Consider the following 15843-nt stretch of genomic DNA (forward strand, 5'->3'; position numbering starts at 1 on the left):
TCGCGGCTGTTTTCGCAATACACGCTGCCGTACACGTGAACTCGTACATACTGCTATGTTCGACATCTCGTGAATCTCGTCGCTGTTTCGTTCCTCGAAATAACGATCCTGCCAAAATGAAACCAAAGAAACGTAACTAAAAAACAAAGAAAACCTATCCGGTTTCAGCCGGATAATCGCTTGAAATTCGACGTAGAACTGTGTTTCGCAAAATACAACCTACGATCTACCGAGTGACTTCTCGAGCTTGAAACGCTCGACGAACGGTTTGCATTTGCACCATTCGAATCGATTCATGTCACGAGCTTGGGAATTGCCCATCGACTGAACGTTTCGAACGAGAATGGGTCATTGTCCACCAGTACTTTATATCATCGTTTGTTGCTTTAGTTTAGCATCGTGCAGTATCGGGTATCAGCCGGAGCTCTGTGCATTCTATTTTCCATGTGTGTTAGCAACCCTTAAATTGCTCGCTTTGTCGCCAGTAATATAAATATATATGTATGTATGTATGTATGTATGTATGTATGTATGTATGTATGTACCATAGCAGCGCAGAAGACAGACATCGTAGCGCCGGCAACGGGAAGGGACGATCGACCGCGAGGCAAGCGTTCGCAGTTTGCCAGCCTTCAGTCGCGTATTGGCCACCGCGCACTGCACGTCGGGAGCCGTTCGTATCCGAACGAACGACCGAACGAAGCTTCTGCTCTATTCTATTGGCAGGGAGGAAGAAAACGTGCGTGCGCGAGATAGATAGATAGATAGATAGATAGATAGATAGATAGATAGATAGATAGATAGAAAGAGGGAGGGAGAGAGAGAGATAGGGGGGAACATTGGCAAAAGAAAGGCAAAGAAAGAAGTGCGAAAGAAGTAGGCTTAAGGATCGAATTTAAAATAGAAGAAGAAAAGTCGCTACTCTAGGAGGTGAGTACCAATTTGTTTGCAATGCACAACGTACATTTACGATTAGATTTGTCGAATGTTTTATCGACGCGTATACGCAACGAACGGAGAAGATAGGACATTTCTTTTGAATTAAAAACAATTTAGAAATGGATCGATGCGACGGATACACGAAGGTATATACGGTCCTGCGTGCCGTTGACTTTTCCACGATCGATCCTTCCGTCGTCGTCTCGTTATTTCTCGCATAGAATCGGTGAAAGGGGCAGGTTTCGGGTTTTTAGTCTCGAGTACGGATGTGAGAAATCGACCGCGAGCTGAAACTCTGCTACGAGTTGTCCGTTGAAAGTCAGACATGGCAAATCGTGTTTCAAACGAAGCTTTCCAAGACGAAGAAGAACCGCTTTCGAGAACAGTCTTTGCCGGAGGTTCGATGGAACTCGCGTACTCTGTACGTTATGCGAACATTTCGCACTCGTGCGAACACACGATCGATCGTTCAAAAATAGACACTCTGTGTGACAGTGACCTACGCCTACTTCGATATCTCGATGAGGGTAATATACGACGCTTTAAATAATCGAATTTAATCTAACCTCGAACCTATACATTGTATCGTATGCATCGTATATACTAGATATTCGCGATTCTTATTCGAAGATTGTGTGAAAATTATTGGAAAAATATTTAGCATGATTTGTTGTCAAATCGATCCAATGCTTGGTTCGGCCAAATCGTTCAGAATGTATAGTACAGGGTAGTATAGGGTAGTATAGGTACTGTAGAGTATAGAGTATAGAGCAGAGAGTATAGAGTATAAAACGATGGTTTCCTCGGGCTCTCCTCTGTTTCGTTTCGTTTCCACTACCTTCTCTGGCCGACGTTATAATACGATTAAATACGTTGCGATAGTTGCAAAGTACAACAAAGTATCTTTATGGTTAGCGCGAGTGATTTATTCGTGTAAATGACGTAATATTTGCTACGCCGCACCTGTACGTAAACGAAGCGCGTGCCGCTTTGCTTTGTGCGAATCCAATTTTACTCTCTGACCTCTGACCTGGTCGCTCATGTACAATGAGATTTACACGTAGACGATTGTCGTTTTGACGTTCGAATGAAAAACAAACGGTAGGAATAATACGTAGGAATAATACGTAGAAATAATACGTAGAAATAATACGTAGGAATGGCGTACTTGAAATCGAGAAATATGGTCACGATGTTCAGGCAAACATTATAAAAACTGTACAGATTAAACATGACGCAAAGATTAAAATAATTATTTTGCAACGTTTTGTCACGTTTTCGAGTAGTGTCGAGTAGATAAATTGCCACACAAGTGCGAGACGCGTGGATTATCTTGCACCGTTTAATCGTTGTTGTATCGGCGATTAAACGAGATAACGATGCCCATTGTAAAATTAATCTATTTTAGCGTTTTATTTAATATAGGATCGGCGACTAATCTGCGATAATTAGTTTGAGTATGCGAAACATGGCCTACAGATTAAAAATGATGTAATAAAGGATCGAACGAAACGATATAATATCGAGCTGCGAGATAATATCGAGCAACCGCAAAATACACTGTAATTAAATATATGGAACGGCGGAATAAGTCGCCTGACAAATAACTCCTAATAAGTATCTGGTCCTTAATTGCGTATCACGTGACGGACCTGAGCACGCGAATCTCTTATGCAATCGGGCGTAAAGACATTATCTCGATCGTGAATCAGAATCGAACGATTCGAGAAATCGCGTGGTACTCGTTAACCGGCAATCTCGATGCGATTCTTGGTTGCGGGAGAAGTGGCATTAACGACCAGAGAAAAGAAACGGACGATTTCCAAAGATCGAGAAAACACGGTCGATTCTCGAGTTGCACAGCACAGCTGCGTGTCGCGATTTAATCGGCGCTCGTTCCTCGAATCGAACCCGTTATCGTTCGAGGGTTAGGTTCGTCGATCGTCGAACACCGATTTTAGCGAGATAACTTTTTCACGAGTTAATAAACTGCTGCTGTATTTTGGAACGCGGAATATTGCTTGCTCGCTTGATTCGGTCGACGACTTCGATCGGCTTAGCGGCGTAGAGTGGTAGCTAGGTGTGTGTAGCGTTATCGAAGCCGCGTACTGGAGGAAAATTCGCGAAGGAAAAGTCGCGCGTTCTCTTCGAGAGGCATACACGCTGTATACGTGGTAGGCTGTACGAAAGAAGGTAAAAAATCTGTCTCGCATCATAGAAAGTCAGTGCGCAGCCACGCACGGCGGTTTCAACAACGAAATTACCGTGTCACTAGCCACGATGGTATTCCGTGGTCTCGGGCCTCCTTCGAGACGGACGTTCTCGCGACAACCGACGACAAAGTGCGCTTTCGCGCCGAGAATTACGCAAACTAACGAACTGCGTTCGATCGTGTGGCGATTGTTTCGTGCAACGGAGAAGAGAAATTGGCCAAATCCTATCGATAAAATCTAAATATAATTGATAAAATCCTATTCGATGTTTTTTTTCTAGAGTGTACGTAAAATGGTGGTGACCGAGTACGAAATCCACGTTCTCAGTTGACAGACAACAGGGGGAGGAGGCTGTTTCCAGGAGAGGTGAGATTGACTAGCGCGTTGATCAAAGAAAAAGGCAGCAGGCAGGCGCAGCTAAATACAACACACGTGTAGCAGCAGCAGTGGTGGGAAAAAAGAGGCATAAGAAACAGCAGCTATGGATCCTTATTCGCTGAGGTTAGTCTTGCTTAAGAAAATGTGTTTACACACGCTCGATAACGATCTATGGATGGAGATACGTAAATCGAATGCAACGGTCAAACAGTAAGAAATCAAAGTATATAATAACAGCAAGTGCACAGCCTTTGTAGTAAATAATCTTGTCGGAGCAAAAAATAATATATTCGTCTAATTCGTCAACCTGGCCCGATCCGTGGCGCGTCAGGTACGAGCAGCTGTCAAATTTGCCAACAGGTTTCATCGACAGCGCTGGTTCGTAGAGGTTTTTCTTTCGCTTTTCCCCTTTCTCGTGATCGTGTCTATGCCTTTCCATCTGCGTTAGGGAGAACGGTTGTTTCCGCAGCGTCTTTCCACAGCGAACGCCTTCTGCGTTCCTCGACGGTATCGGTTCTAGCGGGTATAAACCATTTTGTATCGCGCGCTTGTCGGACAATCTTCTCCGATCGACGATTCTTTCTGATTTATCGAATATCATCTGCTAGTTAGGCTAAATTCGATATAGCGGGTTCAGCGCTGTTAACGTTCGACGCGCCTCGCTGTGCTACTAGTTTTAATATTTTCCTCTTTATCGATTTATGGATCGTCGGAGGCCCTGTATCGTTTCCCACGCTAGCCAAATACGCGATCGTTCGACGAAAGAGGTGCTGAAAATCACGCGTTCCGTTGACTTTGTCGACCGATCGGTTTCTATTTCATAACAGCGAGCAAGGGTAATCGTCGATCGAAAATTCAGAGGATGGCGACATCCTATAGCGAATACGTTATTGTGATTGCTTGGCTGTCCTCGAGCGAGAGAACCTAATCGAATCTGTTTTCGTTATTCGCGCACGTATAACGGCGATACGACGTACGACGGGAATTTTGGAAAGCGTCCTTCGGGATTTCGATCGTTCTTTCGACCATCGACCGTGTATTTGATTAACGACGGTAGCCGTTGTATGTGATCCACTTGGCAATGAAGTGGATGCTATATAAAATTTTGACGGGATGTAGGATGGATGTTTCAGAAGGCCAAGTACGAACGAAAGCACACGAAACTCGTTCGGGGGAATAACAGGAAGACGACTCGTTCTCCGGTCCGGAGAACCAGTTTTGCCAGCCGATAAATCGCCGATACTCTTGTTTTGAACGCGTCAGCAAGACAGATACGTTTAAATCGCGATATCGTTCGTCGTTGTCCTTTCTTCCACAACGTTATCAACGTCGAGTCGCGTTAAACAGAAAAAAGAAAAAAAAAAAAGGAAAGAAAAAGAAAAGAAAAAGAAAAGAATGTGTCAACGCAAATAACAAAAGACGAAACGCGAGATATTTTCCGCAAAGAAAAGTGAATTCTCGATGAGGATGGTGACCGTATCGAACGTATTAAAAGTGCGCAAAATGGGAAAATTGAATGAAATTATAGACACGAGCAAGCTACATTCATGTTTACGGAAAACAACCTCTGATCTAACCATGCGCTGGGATCTGGCACCTGGCACCTGGCACCTGGGATCTGGGATTCGAGATCCGGGATTGTGTACGGTTTCTGCTAATATAGTTGAGATATCTCGGGGCATGTGTTACATAAACGGACGCAACTGATAGTGGGAACATGTAAACACCGAACGAAAAACGAAAAACGAAAAACGAAAAACGCAAAAACGCGAAACGCTGACAATAAGCGACGTGTGCCTGTAATAGTTGGCACTAAGAGAGTTAAACCGTGCGAAGCTGCATTCTTCTGTCACTGCTGCGATTTAGAAAATACGCTCGTACGCGCCAGGTATTCTACTTGCACAATCCATAGGATTGGATAGGTAAATTACTGTTACCGCGATAATACGCGCATACGTACTAGGCTGAAAGGAAATAAGGCACGAGGATCGAGCGCTTTCCGATCGCGAATCTTAAGCGTCGTGATATCGAGTCAGCGAAATTTTTCCACCGTGCCCTCCAAACGTTTCTTCCGTCCATCTTATCTATCAAACTCAAACGGCCGACTTACGATCGATCGCGTCACGTAACAAACAAAGAGTCACGACGTCGATAATGAACGGAGTCGATCTAACAATAACTAGGTACGATACGTTCTGTCTGACGTAACCCTTTATATTTGTTCTTCTTACTTTGCTTGGCAAGGCTCGCATTTAAAATATCACGACGCGAAAGAAAGAGGAAAGAAGCGCGAAAGGGAGAACCGGCTATCGCTATCTAGAAGGAAACTAGAGTCGAAATAACGCCAAGTGACGTCATTTGATACTCTTGGTCGTGATAAAAAGCTTAGCACCGAGTTGTCCAGTGATGATAACTGCGCGTTATTGTTTCTTTTTCTATTTCGAGTATAGTCAACCTGGCATATAAATGTTTCGAATAAATTTGTCCCTACTACTTTCGATTCTCTCGAAATTTCCATTTGCACGGCTAAGGCGAGTTAGTCGGGCTACGGCCTCGCTAATCTCAAAATTCGCCATGTCGTCGTTACTTTACGTTTCGATACGATATGGCTAAGGCTAAAGATGTCACCGCTAAAAGATATATATTTTCTACGGCATTGCTATTCTTAGAAGAGTTGTCCAACATCTGTCAGGCACGTATATCCCGTGCGTTTTATTACATAGCCGAGTTTTAGATACCGATTTATCGATATATGATTGGGAGGCTAAGAAATTGCCACTTTCCAGCTAGCACCGATAATCTTACAAAGTCATAAGGCGGCTGTCTGTCAGGCAAGGCTCAGGGGGGAGCCGGAACTCCTTTATAACTGGCTGTGCGTAATAATTTTTATGGCAGCATGTATCGGTACAGACTCGATAAGGGTTTAAAGCGCGTTATGGTCGCTGGGAATTTCCGTGCAGAGCCTCGCAGGTAGCTGCGTAGCCTCCGGTAACGCGTATTACGAACCGATCGTATTAAGCCGACTATGTTAAACACTCGCTTGTTAAACACTCCCCCACCCCCCCCACCCCCCTGCCCGTCATCAACGTCTCTCGAACGAGCGACTGTAAGAGGCTCGTCTCGTCGACAAGTTTAGTTAGCGTTTTTCGCCAGCCACGCTCGATTCGTACACGGTTCATTAGATATCGAACAGATATCGTATATATGTTTGATATGTTTATACCGGCAACCGATCCTTGCCATCTTTCGTCTTACCGGCGAATTATCGTTAGTAGCCCCCTTCATTTGGTGGCAAACTATCTTTGCTTGGTTGAAGCGCCAAGGCGTGCGTACGGGACAAGGCGGCTTAGATGCGGCTGAGATGCTTACGCAGGCATCCTTGTCTAATATCAAACGCTTGCGCGAATACAGCAATTGGCAACATTTCTGTGGTTGCAAACGCACCACAGCATCCCTGTGCTAGGCATATACGCACGTCGGTACGTACGTAATCGTTTGATCGATAACGGATGCCGTTGTTACTTGCATCGTGTCCGTCGTTATACGCTCGTTTGCACTCGTAAGAAATCGTATCGAGCGCCATTTCACTTGTTTAAACTTGTCACTTGTTTAAATAGTTTCATTCTGACAAGCTGTTATAATTATCAGAGTGTATATCGGCGATGTGTCGGAGAGTCGTCTGTCCAATGCTCGGTTACTAATGCGCATACCTAATCTTGTTGTAACTCGTAACGCGTTTTCGAAATCGTTTTCATCGAGAGGCAGAGTCGATGCCGTTTTCCAGACAGTTTGCACGACTTTTTCGCCGATCGATAAATGCGCGAGATAATTTACCCCCGACTCGCTTCTTGGTGCGGTCCGTTTGTCTAGCGAAGAAATTGTATAATTTTGATTTTCTCTATCTCGCGCTCAGCAACGAAAGTTACGAAAGTTGCAAAAGTACGATATGATAAAGATACGAATGTACGTTAGATGGACGCGATCCGTGCGTCGGTGTCGAGTAATAAAGCGTTCGACTCCGTTGTATTCATGGACGGGGAAATGCTGGAATTAACGCGCGTTAATTCCTCCAGCCGCTTTTAATTGAGCCGAGTTAAGGCCCGACAGCTTAGTCGCGAGGCGTGTTTCCATTTGCAGCGGTCGCCGGTTACACAACGCTCGCGCATACTGTTGTCGGTTCTCCGGCGAAAAATAATCCTGCGTCTCGTTACTTTCGCTTCTAAACGAATTATTTCTATTATTATCATCGAACGTTGTTTGTCGGAAAGCGACTTAATTATTGCCACATCTGTTCCTGTCCGTCACCGTGTCGCGTTTAAACGATGCACAAACACGACGCTTTCTCGATATGTCTCTCGGTCATCGATCGATTTAACTTGTCGCCATAGATCGCCAGCTGCTATAAATCTATCCGTACGTAATTACCAGTTCCAGCGATATAAACATCGTGCGTGCACGATAAACCGTGATACGCGTGATGTCACCGTTGCGAAACACGATCGCCTGCAAATTCTATATACACGCGTATCTACGCGTATCTACGCGTATCTACGCGTAGCTACGCGTGTACAGTTTTGACATTGTTAACGTTGGACGGAACAGCGGTCAAGCGACAAATTAATCGACGGGTAGCGAGCGGGTTCGCGTATGCCAGCGAGATAGAGCTACCGAGAAATGGAAACGCTTTATCGCAATCGTAAATTGTGGCGCGTAAAGCGTGCATCTATCTGCCAGCCCATATATTGGCATATCGTCATCCCGGTATATCGCGGTGCAGCGTTCAGGTTCTTGACAACCGAATAAAGAAGCGAACGGGTTCGCTTAATCTCGAAAATGTTGTTGATGCGCGTTATAAAAAATACATCGACACATGGAAAGCTATCCTTTGTTCGGCGTGGAACCGTCTTTAATGTCGTAACGTTTTAATCGGCGGACATGATTTCGTGGAGAGAGAGGAGAAGAGAAGAGAAGAGGGCTGGACGGGGAGAGTTGGTGACGGGCGGGCTCTTTGTGTTTCAGTGTGGAGCGCGAGGCATCGAAGAACATCGAGGAGAACGAGAGAGAACGTTTCAAAGACGCGATCGTATCGAGCAGAAGTCTGAACAAAGGCTTCGTCGAGCCTACTACCATTAAAAATGCCATACACGAGGTATAATATCATCATCGATATAAACATCGAAATACGATGTGTATAATGTAAGTCTGGAACAACGACCGATCCAACGTCAGATCTCATCTATCCTTAGATCGCTTCCTGCATCATTGCCGCGTCTTTCCATATATCGGTAGGACTAGCCATGGCTTATTCGGCTATTTTGATTCCCCACCTTGAGGCCGAGGACGCGGAATTGCACGCAACGCGAGAACAGACTTCCTGGATCGGTAAGCAACTTGTTAGGCGCGTTGATAACGACGATACAAGGAATAGCGACGACTAAAATTTGCGAAATAACAAAGTGATTGCGTCGAGCCGAGTATAACGCGAGGTGTTACACCCGCGAGAGAGGTGAGTAGTCGCCGAACGAAATAATAACTGGCGTAACTCGGTTTACGAGTTTCTATTTTATCGGCCAAATTACATTTTCATTAGCATTTCACTACTGGTCTTTGTCGCTTCGTAACGACCAGCAGAATGGTAGGCGAAACGTTACGATCGAATAAGAGCGAGATTCGATCTAGCAGGTCGATCGAACGACTGGCTAGTTTACACAGAGACGCGCTTCTTTTCCAAACGACTGCAACACAATCTCTTTTACATAGAACGTCGGTTGTTCGCAGCAGACATTCGACATCGACGAGACGCGAATGGCGACTGGTTGTTATTAGCGGGTATATCAGCGACGTTAAACGCGATCAATTTTCAGCCAGCGTGGTGGTAGTCAGCACACCTTTGGGTGCCTTGTTAGGAGGATTTCTAATGGAGACGGTGGGAAGATTGCGGACCCTTCAATTCGGCTCCGTGCCCTTTATCGCAGGCTGGATTCTCATAGCGCTGTCGACCAATATCCCGATGATCTTAGTCGGTCGATTGTTGTCCGGGCTAGCCACGGCTCTGGCAACTTCGCCAGCTATCGTCTACATCACCGAAGTCGCAAGACCAGAACTCAGAGGATCGATGATATCTTTCGGTCCAACTTTGGCCTCGTTTGGCATGGTCCTTTCGTACTTGAAGGGCGCATACATTCATTGGAGACTGGTGGCCTGGCTGGGCATAATCTACGCCGTCGTGCCAATCATTTTGGTGCAACTGTTCGTCCCGGAATCGCCTGTATGGCTCGTCTCTAAGGGACGATTGGAGGATGCGAAGAAATCATTGGAATGGTAAGGAAAAGCGAATGAAAGCGATCGGTTTCCCGATCTATGTCGGCGGTATTAGTAGCAGTAGCAGTAGCAGTAGCAGTAGCAGTAGCAGTAGCAGTAGCAGTAGCAGTAGCAGTGACGATAATGGGGGGGTGGTGGTGGATAGCGGTAGTGGTAGTGGTTAGTAGTTAGTGGTAGTGGTAGAATCCGAGTGAAACGAACGGCAGGGAATATCGATAAAGACGAGAGGCCGGCTTATTTCGCTACGCGTACGACGCGAAAACAGATAGAAAACTGATTTTCGCTAGATCGAATACCGCTAGACCACAGAGGTCGAATATTCGCTGTACCACAGAGGTAAGCATTCCGAACGCTCTATCGTGTTTGAATCGCAGGCTGTACAAGCACGAGGCGAAGCAGGGCAAGGTGTCCGCCGCGGAGGCGCAGTTCAATACGATCGTGAAGGAGAACGAGATTAAATTGAGCGAACAAAGAAAGAGCAAACACGGCGGTGTCTCCACTAAACTCAGGGGATTCTTGAAGCCCACAGGATGGAAACCGCTAACGATACTCTTCCTCTTCTTCTCCTTCCAACAGTTTTCCGGCATCTATATCACTCTCTTCTACGCTGTCACCTGGTTCCAAGTAAATAACTATTTCTCCTCGACGTTCACAGCATAGTCAGATCACCGATTCGATTATACATGCTGCGTTTCGTGATTAATCGTAATCACTGTCATTCAGGAAGTCGGTTCCGGCGTGGACGCGTACATAGCCTCGATTCTAGTTGGTGTAACTCGTTTCCTGTGTTCGATGGTGAATACTTGGCTGCTAAGGCGGTACAAGAGGCGGCTCCTCTGTATAATCTCGTCTTTGGGAATGGCCTTTTGCATGACCGTTTCCGGTTACTACACCTATCTTATTAAGAACGGCGATCGTTCTGGATACTGGGTAAGCCTTCCAAGCTAAATGGTGCGTGTATTCTTGAATAATCGTACGACCAAATTGTAAATCATCCTTACCGCGTTGTCTATTTGTTTGCCAGGTTCCTGTTGTATGTCTGTTACTTTACGTTTGCACGTCTATGGTCGGTATGTTGACTATTCCTTGGACCATGACGGCCGAATTATTCCCTACCGACATCCGAGGAATCGCCCATTCCATCAGTTATTCCATAGCCAACTTGCTAATGTTTGCTGCTCTGCAAAGTTACAGAAGCTTACAAAGCTTCCTTGGTGGTATGTATACGATATTTTACAGAAGCTAGAAGTTCACGGCCAGTTATTTCAATTTGAACGAATTTCACAACCGCTGTCGGCAACAAACAAATTTTCACCATTTACCATACTAAATTCTCTCTCGATAGTAAAGGAACGGTAAAGTCTCTTTCAGCTTTTTCACTCGAATAAAAAGCGAATAAAAGCGAATTTTTCTCGGATTAAGTAACTCTTATTTTTAGTGTCGCCGGTCTTCTCTGATTTAGTTGTAGTAATATTTCAATTTTATACAATCGTAATATCTTCGACTCGTTGTCAGACGTATGTACGCTTGGAAAGATAGCCACCAGGCAACTGCTAAGAAACTTTTTTTAAACGTAAAAATGTAGTATTAGGTATACGTGTAGAAAAAAGAAAAAGGAAGAAAGAAAAAAAAAGCAATTTCATAGAAGCGTATCTCCGAGAGATTATGAAACGAGCAGGTGGTAGATTCACCGCCTATGGCAATATCTTGCGTGATAAATAATTTATCAGTCTGATAAATACCATATTTATAATATATAGAAATGCTTCGCATCTTGTTCATTCCTTGCGCGAGTGCCACATCGGTACACCGAGCAGAGACGTTTTTACACGACTCTGTGAGAAAATGCGTTTTTAGTTTGTCGCCGTATGTTGAATACGTAAAACTCGTCTATCCAGTCGTACGAAAACTCTAGGTGGAAATGGGAATTCTCTAACTCTATTCTCGTACATTTTTCATACGATCGTAGGATCCCATGCCGTGCAGTGGTTCTTCGCTGGTGTTTCCATAACGGCCGTGGTGTTCGTGTGGCTATTGCTTCCGGAGACTCACGGCAAGAAGCTTTCGGAGATCGAGGAGTACTTCCAGAATCATTTCCTAGCAGTGGGTGCCGAGGCGAAAACGAAGAAACGGCGGGCACAGAGAAAGCAACAGCGTATCGACAAATCCGCCACGGAACCGTTGAACCCGAAAACCATACAAAACGTGTAGATGTTTTCTTCCATGTGGCTGGGGGGGTTCGTGGCGAGGAAGAGTTCTTAGCTGTATGTACATATAACGTTTCTTCTATACATGACACACGGATTACCGGATTTTTACTTAAAGTTGTTACCTCTGTAAAACACGAAGCGCGAGGATACGAGATCAGATTTTTGCGAAAGCGAAGCTACTTCGATATCGTTGAGGTCCAGATCGAAGATAGAGCACTTTGCAGAGCCGAGGCAGGAAGACAAAGAGAGAGAGAGAGAGAGAGAGAGTATAAATATATTACGAAGCTGTGTAGTTTCATAATTGAGTGTTTCGCTGCGAATTAATTGCGGCAGAACATAGATTAGAGGAAAGGAGCCGTATGACGAGAGAATGGAAGAGAGAACAGATATATTTCGAGGCTAGACGAAACACGGCCAACGTCTCGGAAACGTTTCGCCCATCGACCAGGATATATATAGGGTGGACGAATAGCCTCGCTTGTTGCTAATTCCAGGAAAATTTGTTAACGTATATTTGTAGACTGATATAAACGAATCCGGCGAATCGATAAATTTCTGCCATCACTGGCCTACGTTTGTTCCGCGATAAGAAGAATAACTTTTTTAAGAGGCAAACGATAGTATAATACGTTACATACGCGTGAATTCGTGATATACATATAGACGTGTCTGTGTATACAGGTATAGAGACGATGAGACGATTGATGATAATAGGCACGGCATGTGCTTGCAACGCGATATTGCAGAAGCAGCCAGACGGGAATTTTTTTACCAAAAAGCTCTAGCGAACGACTGTACGCGAGACTATAAAACAGTATTATACGTTGATCTGATATAGCCTCCCTTTTGCCTTTATAAAAATGTATATGGGGGTGGCCGTAGAAGAAGACGATAAAAACATCCTTCGTTCGGGAACACAGGCCAAGTGCGCGGCCAACTTTAATTTTTTCCTCGCGTCGCGCCGTAGATCGTCTCGCGAAATACCTTATGATCGTTTGCCGTTTCCAGGCAATAGCATAGCATTCCCCTTTTGCAAACTAATTGTTAACAACTTTGCTGTGATTTACCAATATAGACAAGGACAAAGTCGCGCAACGAGAGGAAGCAGTATCCTGTTTTGCCTATGGAGCGTATAGTTTCAAATGCCAATATGTACATACATACATAGTATCGAAGCGCAGGCGCAGGCGCTGCGTTGTGTAAATCATTAACGCCGAACAAATCTATCGGTTTGTTCCAACTTACGGACTTGCTTTCTTTCCAATGGCGCCCATCTACTTAAACTAGATACCTAAATCTTACGATCGTCCCTTTTTCTACGACATTTTTCTCCCGTTTGATATTCAAGTTGATATACACATCACTTTTTTACCATGCCTTTTTATATACTATCTCTTCGTGTCTACCGAATGGCCGAAAATGGACCACTGATCGAACGCACAAAACTACCTTTTTACCAGTTTATTAATCGTCGCCAGTTTACGGACATTCTTAGTCGTTGACTAATCGAACATGAGCATTTGTATCGGATGCGATAGCCGCGATCGGTGCACCCGCAATGTATCTCAAAGTATCGGCTATTCGATACTCGACAAAAGTCACGCGAAATCCATGTCCATGCGTCGATTGATTTTTAGCGAAATTCAGCTTGTCCGTAAATTGTTGGAAAAGCGAAACTATCACGAGCAAAGATGCAACCAAATCCTCCATGATTATCGCCATTAGTAGAAGGAAACGTGAGGAGCATAGTCTATGATCGAAAAGAATGTGTTTATCAAACGCCAATTTCGCCTAAGAAGATCTCTAAAAACATATACGTATATCGAAGTTTTTGGTTCGACAAGTGCCTTTCTTTTTTCTCTCCACTCTTTCATTCGTTTTTTCGTAATATAAATATGCGTGAATATGCGAACAGAATAGAAATTTATAAGAATGTACTTTGTATCCTTGTATCTATATAGTACGCTTGTATTCTTCGATTGTACATGTATGTGTAAGTACATATGTACATGTATATACCTACATCTATATGGCGTATATACGTACCATTGCAGAATTTCATAGAATGTTTCTAATAAAATCATATTTTTCGAAACTGCTAAATATTGTAATTTATAACTATATATTCCATTCCATTCATAGCGAAAAGCGCAAAGCGAAAAGCGAAAAGCGAAAAGCGAAAAGCGAAAAGCGAAAAGCGAAAAGCGAAAACAATCGTCGCAAGTTGTTGGTTATCGCACATTCAAATAGAAATTAGTAGCGTAGTTTCTACTTACCGATTTAGATGTGACGTGGATGAATTATTTACGATGAATGCTGAATTTACGATAAAATTCAACGAATCAATAAAAACTTTCGAAAGCAGCACGTTGCTTTCTTGCTATAATCATAACAATAACCATTATTTACGCAATTTTCTAAGCACTTTGAAAAACCGCTAATGTCGACCGCGAATGGAAGGCAACTGATGAACTTTCGAAGGAATTATAAATCCCGAAAGCTGATTGGTTCGCGTGAATTACGCGCGAATATTGATATTACTACTCGAGTTTGTTCTATTTATATAATACGAAACACGAATGATATGTAACATGACAAATATAATTGAAGATAATCTTTCGAGCAACAAGATATTTTAAGAGAATAGAAATGTACGGAAATACTACGTGAGAATAGAAATATATATACTACGTGAGTTGTATAAACATCACGTGATATTTAGGGCGGTTTATATAAAGCTATGTGCAACCGGTAGGTAGCTGCACCGCGGGCCGAACCAACGACTGTCGGTTTTTTTAGCGAGATCAAAGATGCCTGGCGTGCTCTACGTCAGGGCACGAGGCAACTCGAGCGAAACGGCTATCGACAGTGAGGCAGCCACGCAAGGTCTGTAGTCTGTAGTCTGTACATAGCTTAAGGAATACAAATGCAAATATTTTTTAAGTATACGACAATTGGCTTTATTCTGACGCGAATTCGTCAATCAACGAAAGAAAATTAAATACGAGTTTTGAGTTACATGAGTTTCGTAAATGTACGCATTCCTATATAAGACATAAGATCGACATTCGATGATAAAACATAGTCGGACAAAATATCGCAACGAAATAGCAAAGTTTAGTATTTATTTACGTCTTTTTGCTGCAGTACATATTGCGTATTAATTCTGTCAATCCTGAGTTTGTTTCATTTATAGGACAGTATTCTATGTAATGGACTAGTGCATCTTGTCTTATCGCAGGTTTTTCCGATTGAAGATCTTTTGGAGAAAGAAAGACGTACAAAAAAAGAGTTAAACTACGTATGCTTAACACGGGCTGGAAGTATTTTCAAATCTCATTTATTAACAGACGTATGAAGCAATCGACTATTGATCGTTCTCATATAAAATATATTCTCCACTACTAGTAAGGTTAGCATATTAAATATATCGGCGATTCAGAGAATATTTTGTTCCTTATCCCTTTTTTTTTCCCAACGATTTCCTTCTCACGGAAGAACGCAAGAAAATCCACGGTCGAGGAAATTCCATAGAATGAAAGGTACATTTGTGCGTGCAACAAGTATCAAATTAACACGATAACAGAATTAATAGCCATGTCTGCCTTTCATTTCATTTGGTCGCACTCAAATGAATACCGTACAAAGCGAAGAAGTAGTAGCAGTTGCAGTAGCAGTAGCGATAGTGGTAGTAGTAGTAGTGGTAGTAGTGGTAGTAGTAGTACTAGTAGTAGTAGTACTATTAGTAGTAGTAGTAGTAGTAGTAGTAGTAGTAGTAGTAG

At 43.6% G+C, this 15843-nt stretch overlaps 2 protein-coding genes across 5 annotated transcripts in view; one reads left to right on the forward strand and one right to left on the reverse strand.

Moving 5' to 3' along the window:
- The window catches only part of LOC117233354 (facilitated trehalose transporter Tret1-like), a 34649-nt gene extending 19913 nt beyond the window's left edge, over nt 1-14736 (reverse strand). For both annotated transcript variants that reach the window (XM_033493612.1, XM_033493594.1), the window contains exon 1: nt 14338-14736. The gene's annotated coding sequence lies outside the window, so the exon portion shown is untranslated. The remainder of the gene's footprint in view (nt 1-14337) is intronic.
- Nucleotides 821-14164, forward strand: LOC117233379 (facilitated trehalose transporter Tret1-2 homolog). Of its 3 annotated transcripts, none has more exons than XM_033493635.1 (9): nt 821-930; nt 3433-3653; nt 8550-8679; nt 8777-8912; nt 9395-9851; nt 10226-10475; nt 10575-10781; nt 10876-11068; nt 11821-12071. In XM_033493635.1, the coding sequence occupies exons 2-9, from the start codon at nt 3634-3636 to the stop codon at nt 12060-12062; spliced, it is 1635 nt and encodes a 544-aa protein (XP_033349526.1). In that variant the 5' UTR covers nt 821-930; nt 3433-3633; the 3' UTR covers nt 12063-12071. The 3 variants fall into 3 exon arrangements, 2 of the variants coding, with proteins under 2 accessions (XP_033349526.1, XP_033349517.1); XR_004493305.1 differs by lacking the exon at nt 821-930 and adding an exon at nt 12201-14164 and having other exon boundaries at nt 3634-3653; nt 11821-12115; XM_033493626.1 differs by lacking the exon at nt 821-930 and having other exon boundaries at nt 3634-3653; nt 11821-14164.
- Nucleotides 14737-15843: the final 1107 nt, after the last annotated feature.

Source organism: Bombus vosnesenskii, unplaced genomic scaffold (assembly GCF_011952255.1).
Source record: "Bombus vosnesenskii isolate JDL3184/JDL3185 unplaced genomic scaffold, Bvos_JDL3184-5_v1.1 scf7180000013263, whole genome shotgun sequence".
Taxonomy (NCBI): Eukaryota; Metazoa; Arthropoda; class Insecta; order Hymenoptera; family Apidae; genus Bombus; species Bombus vosnesenskii.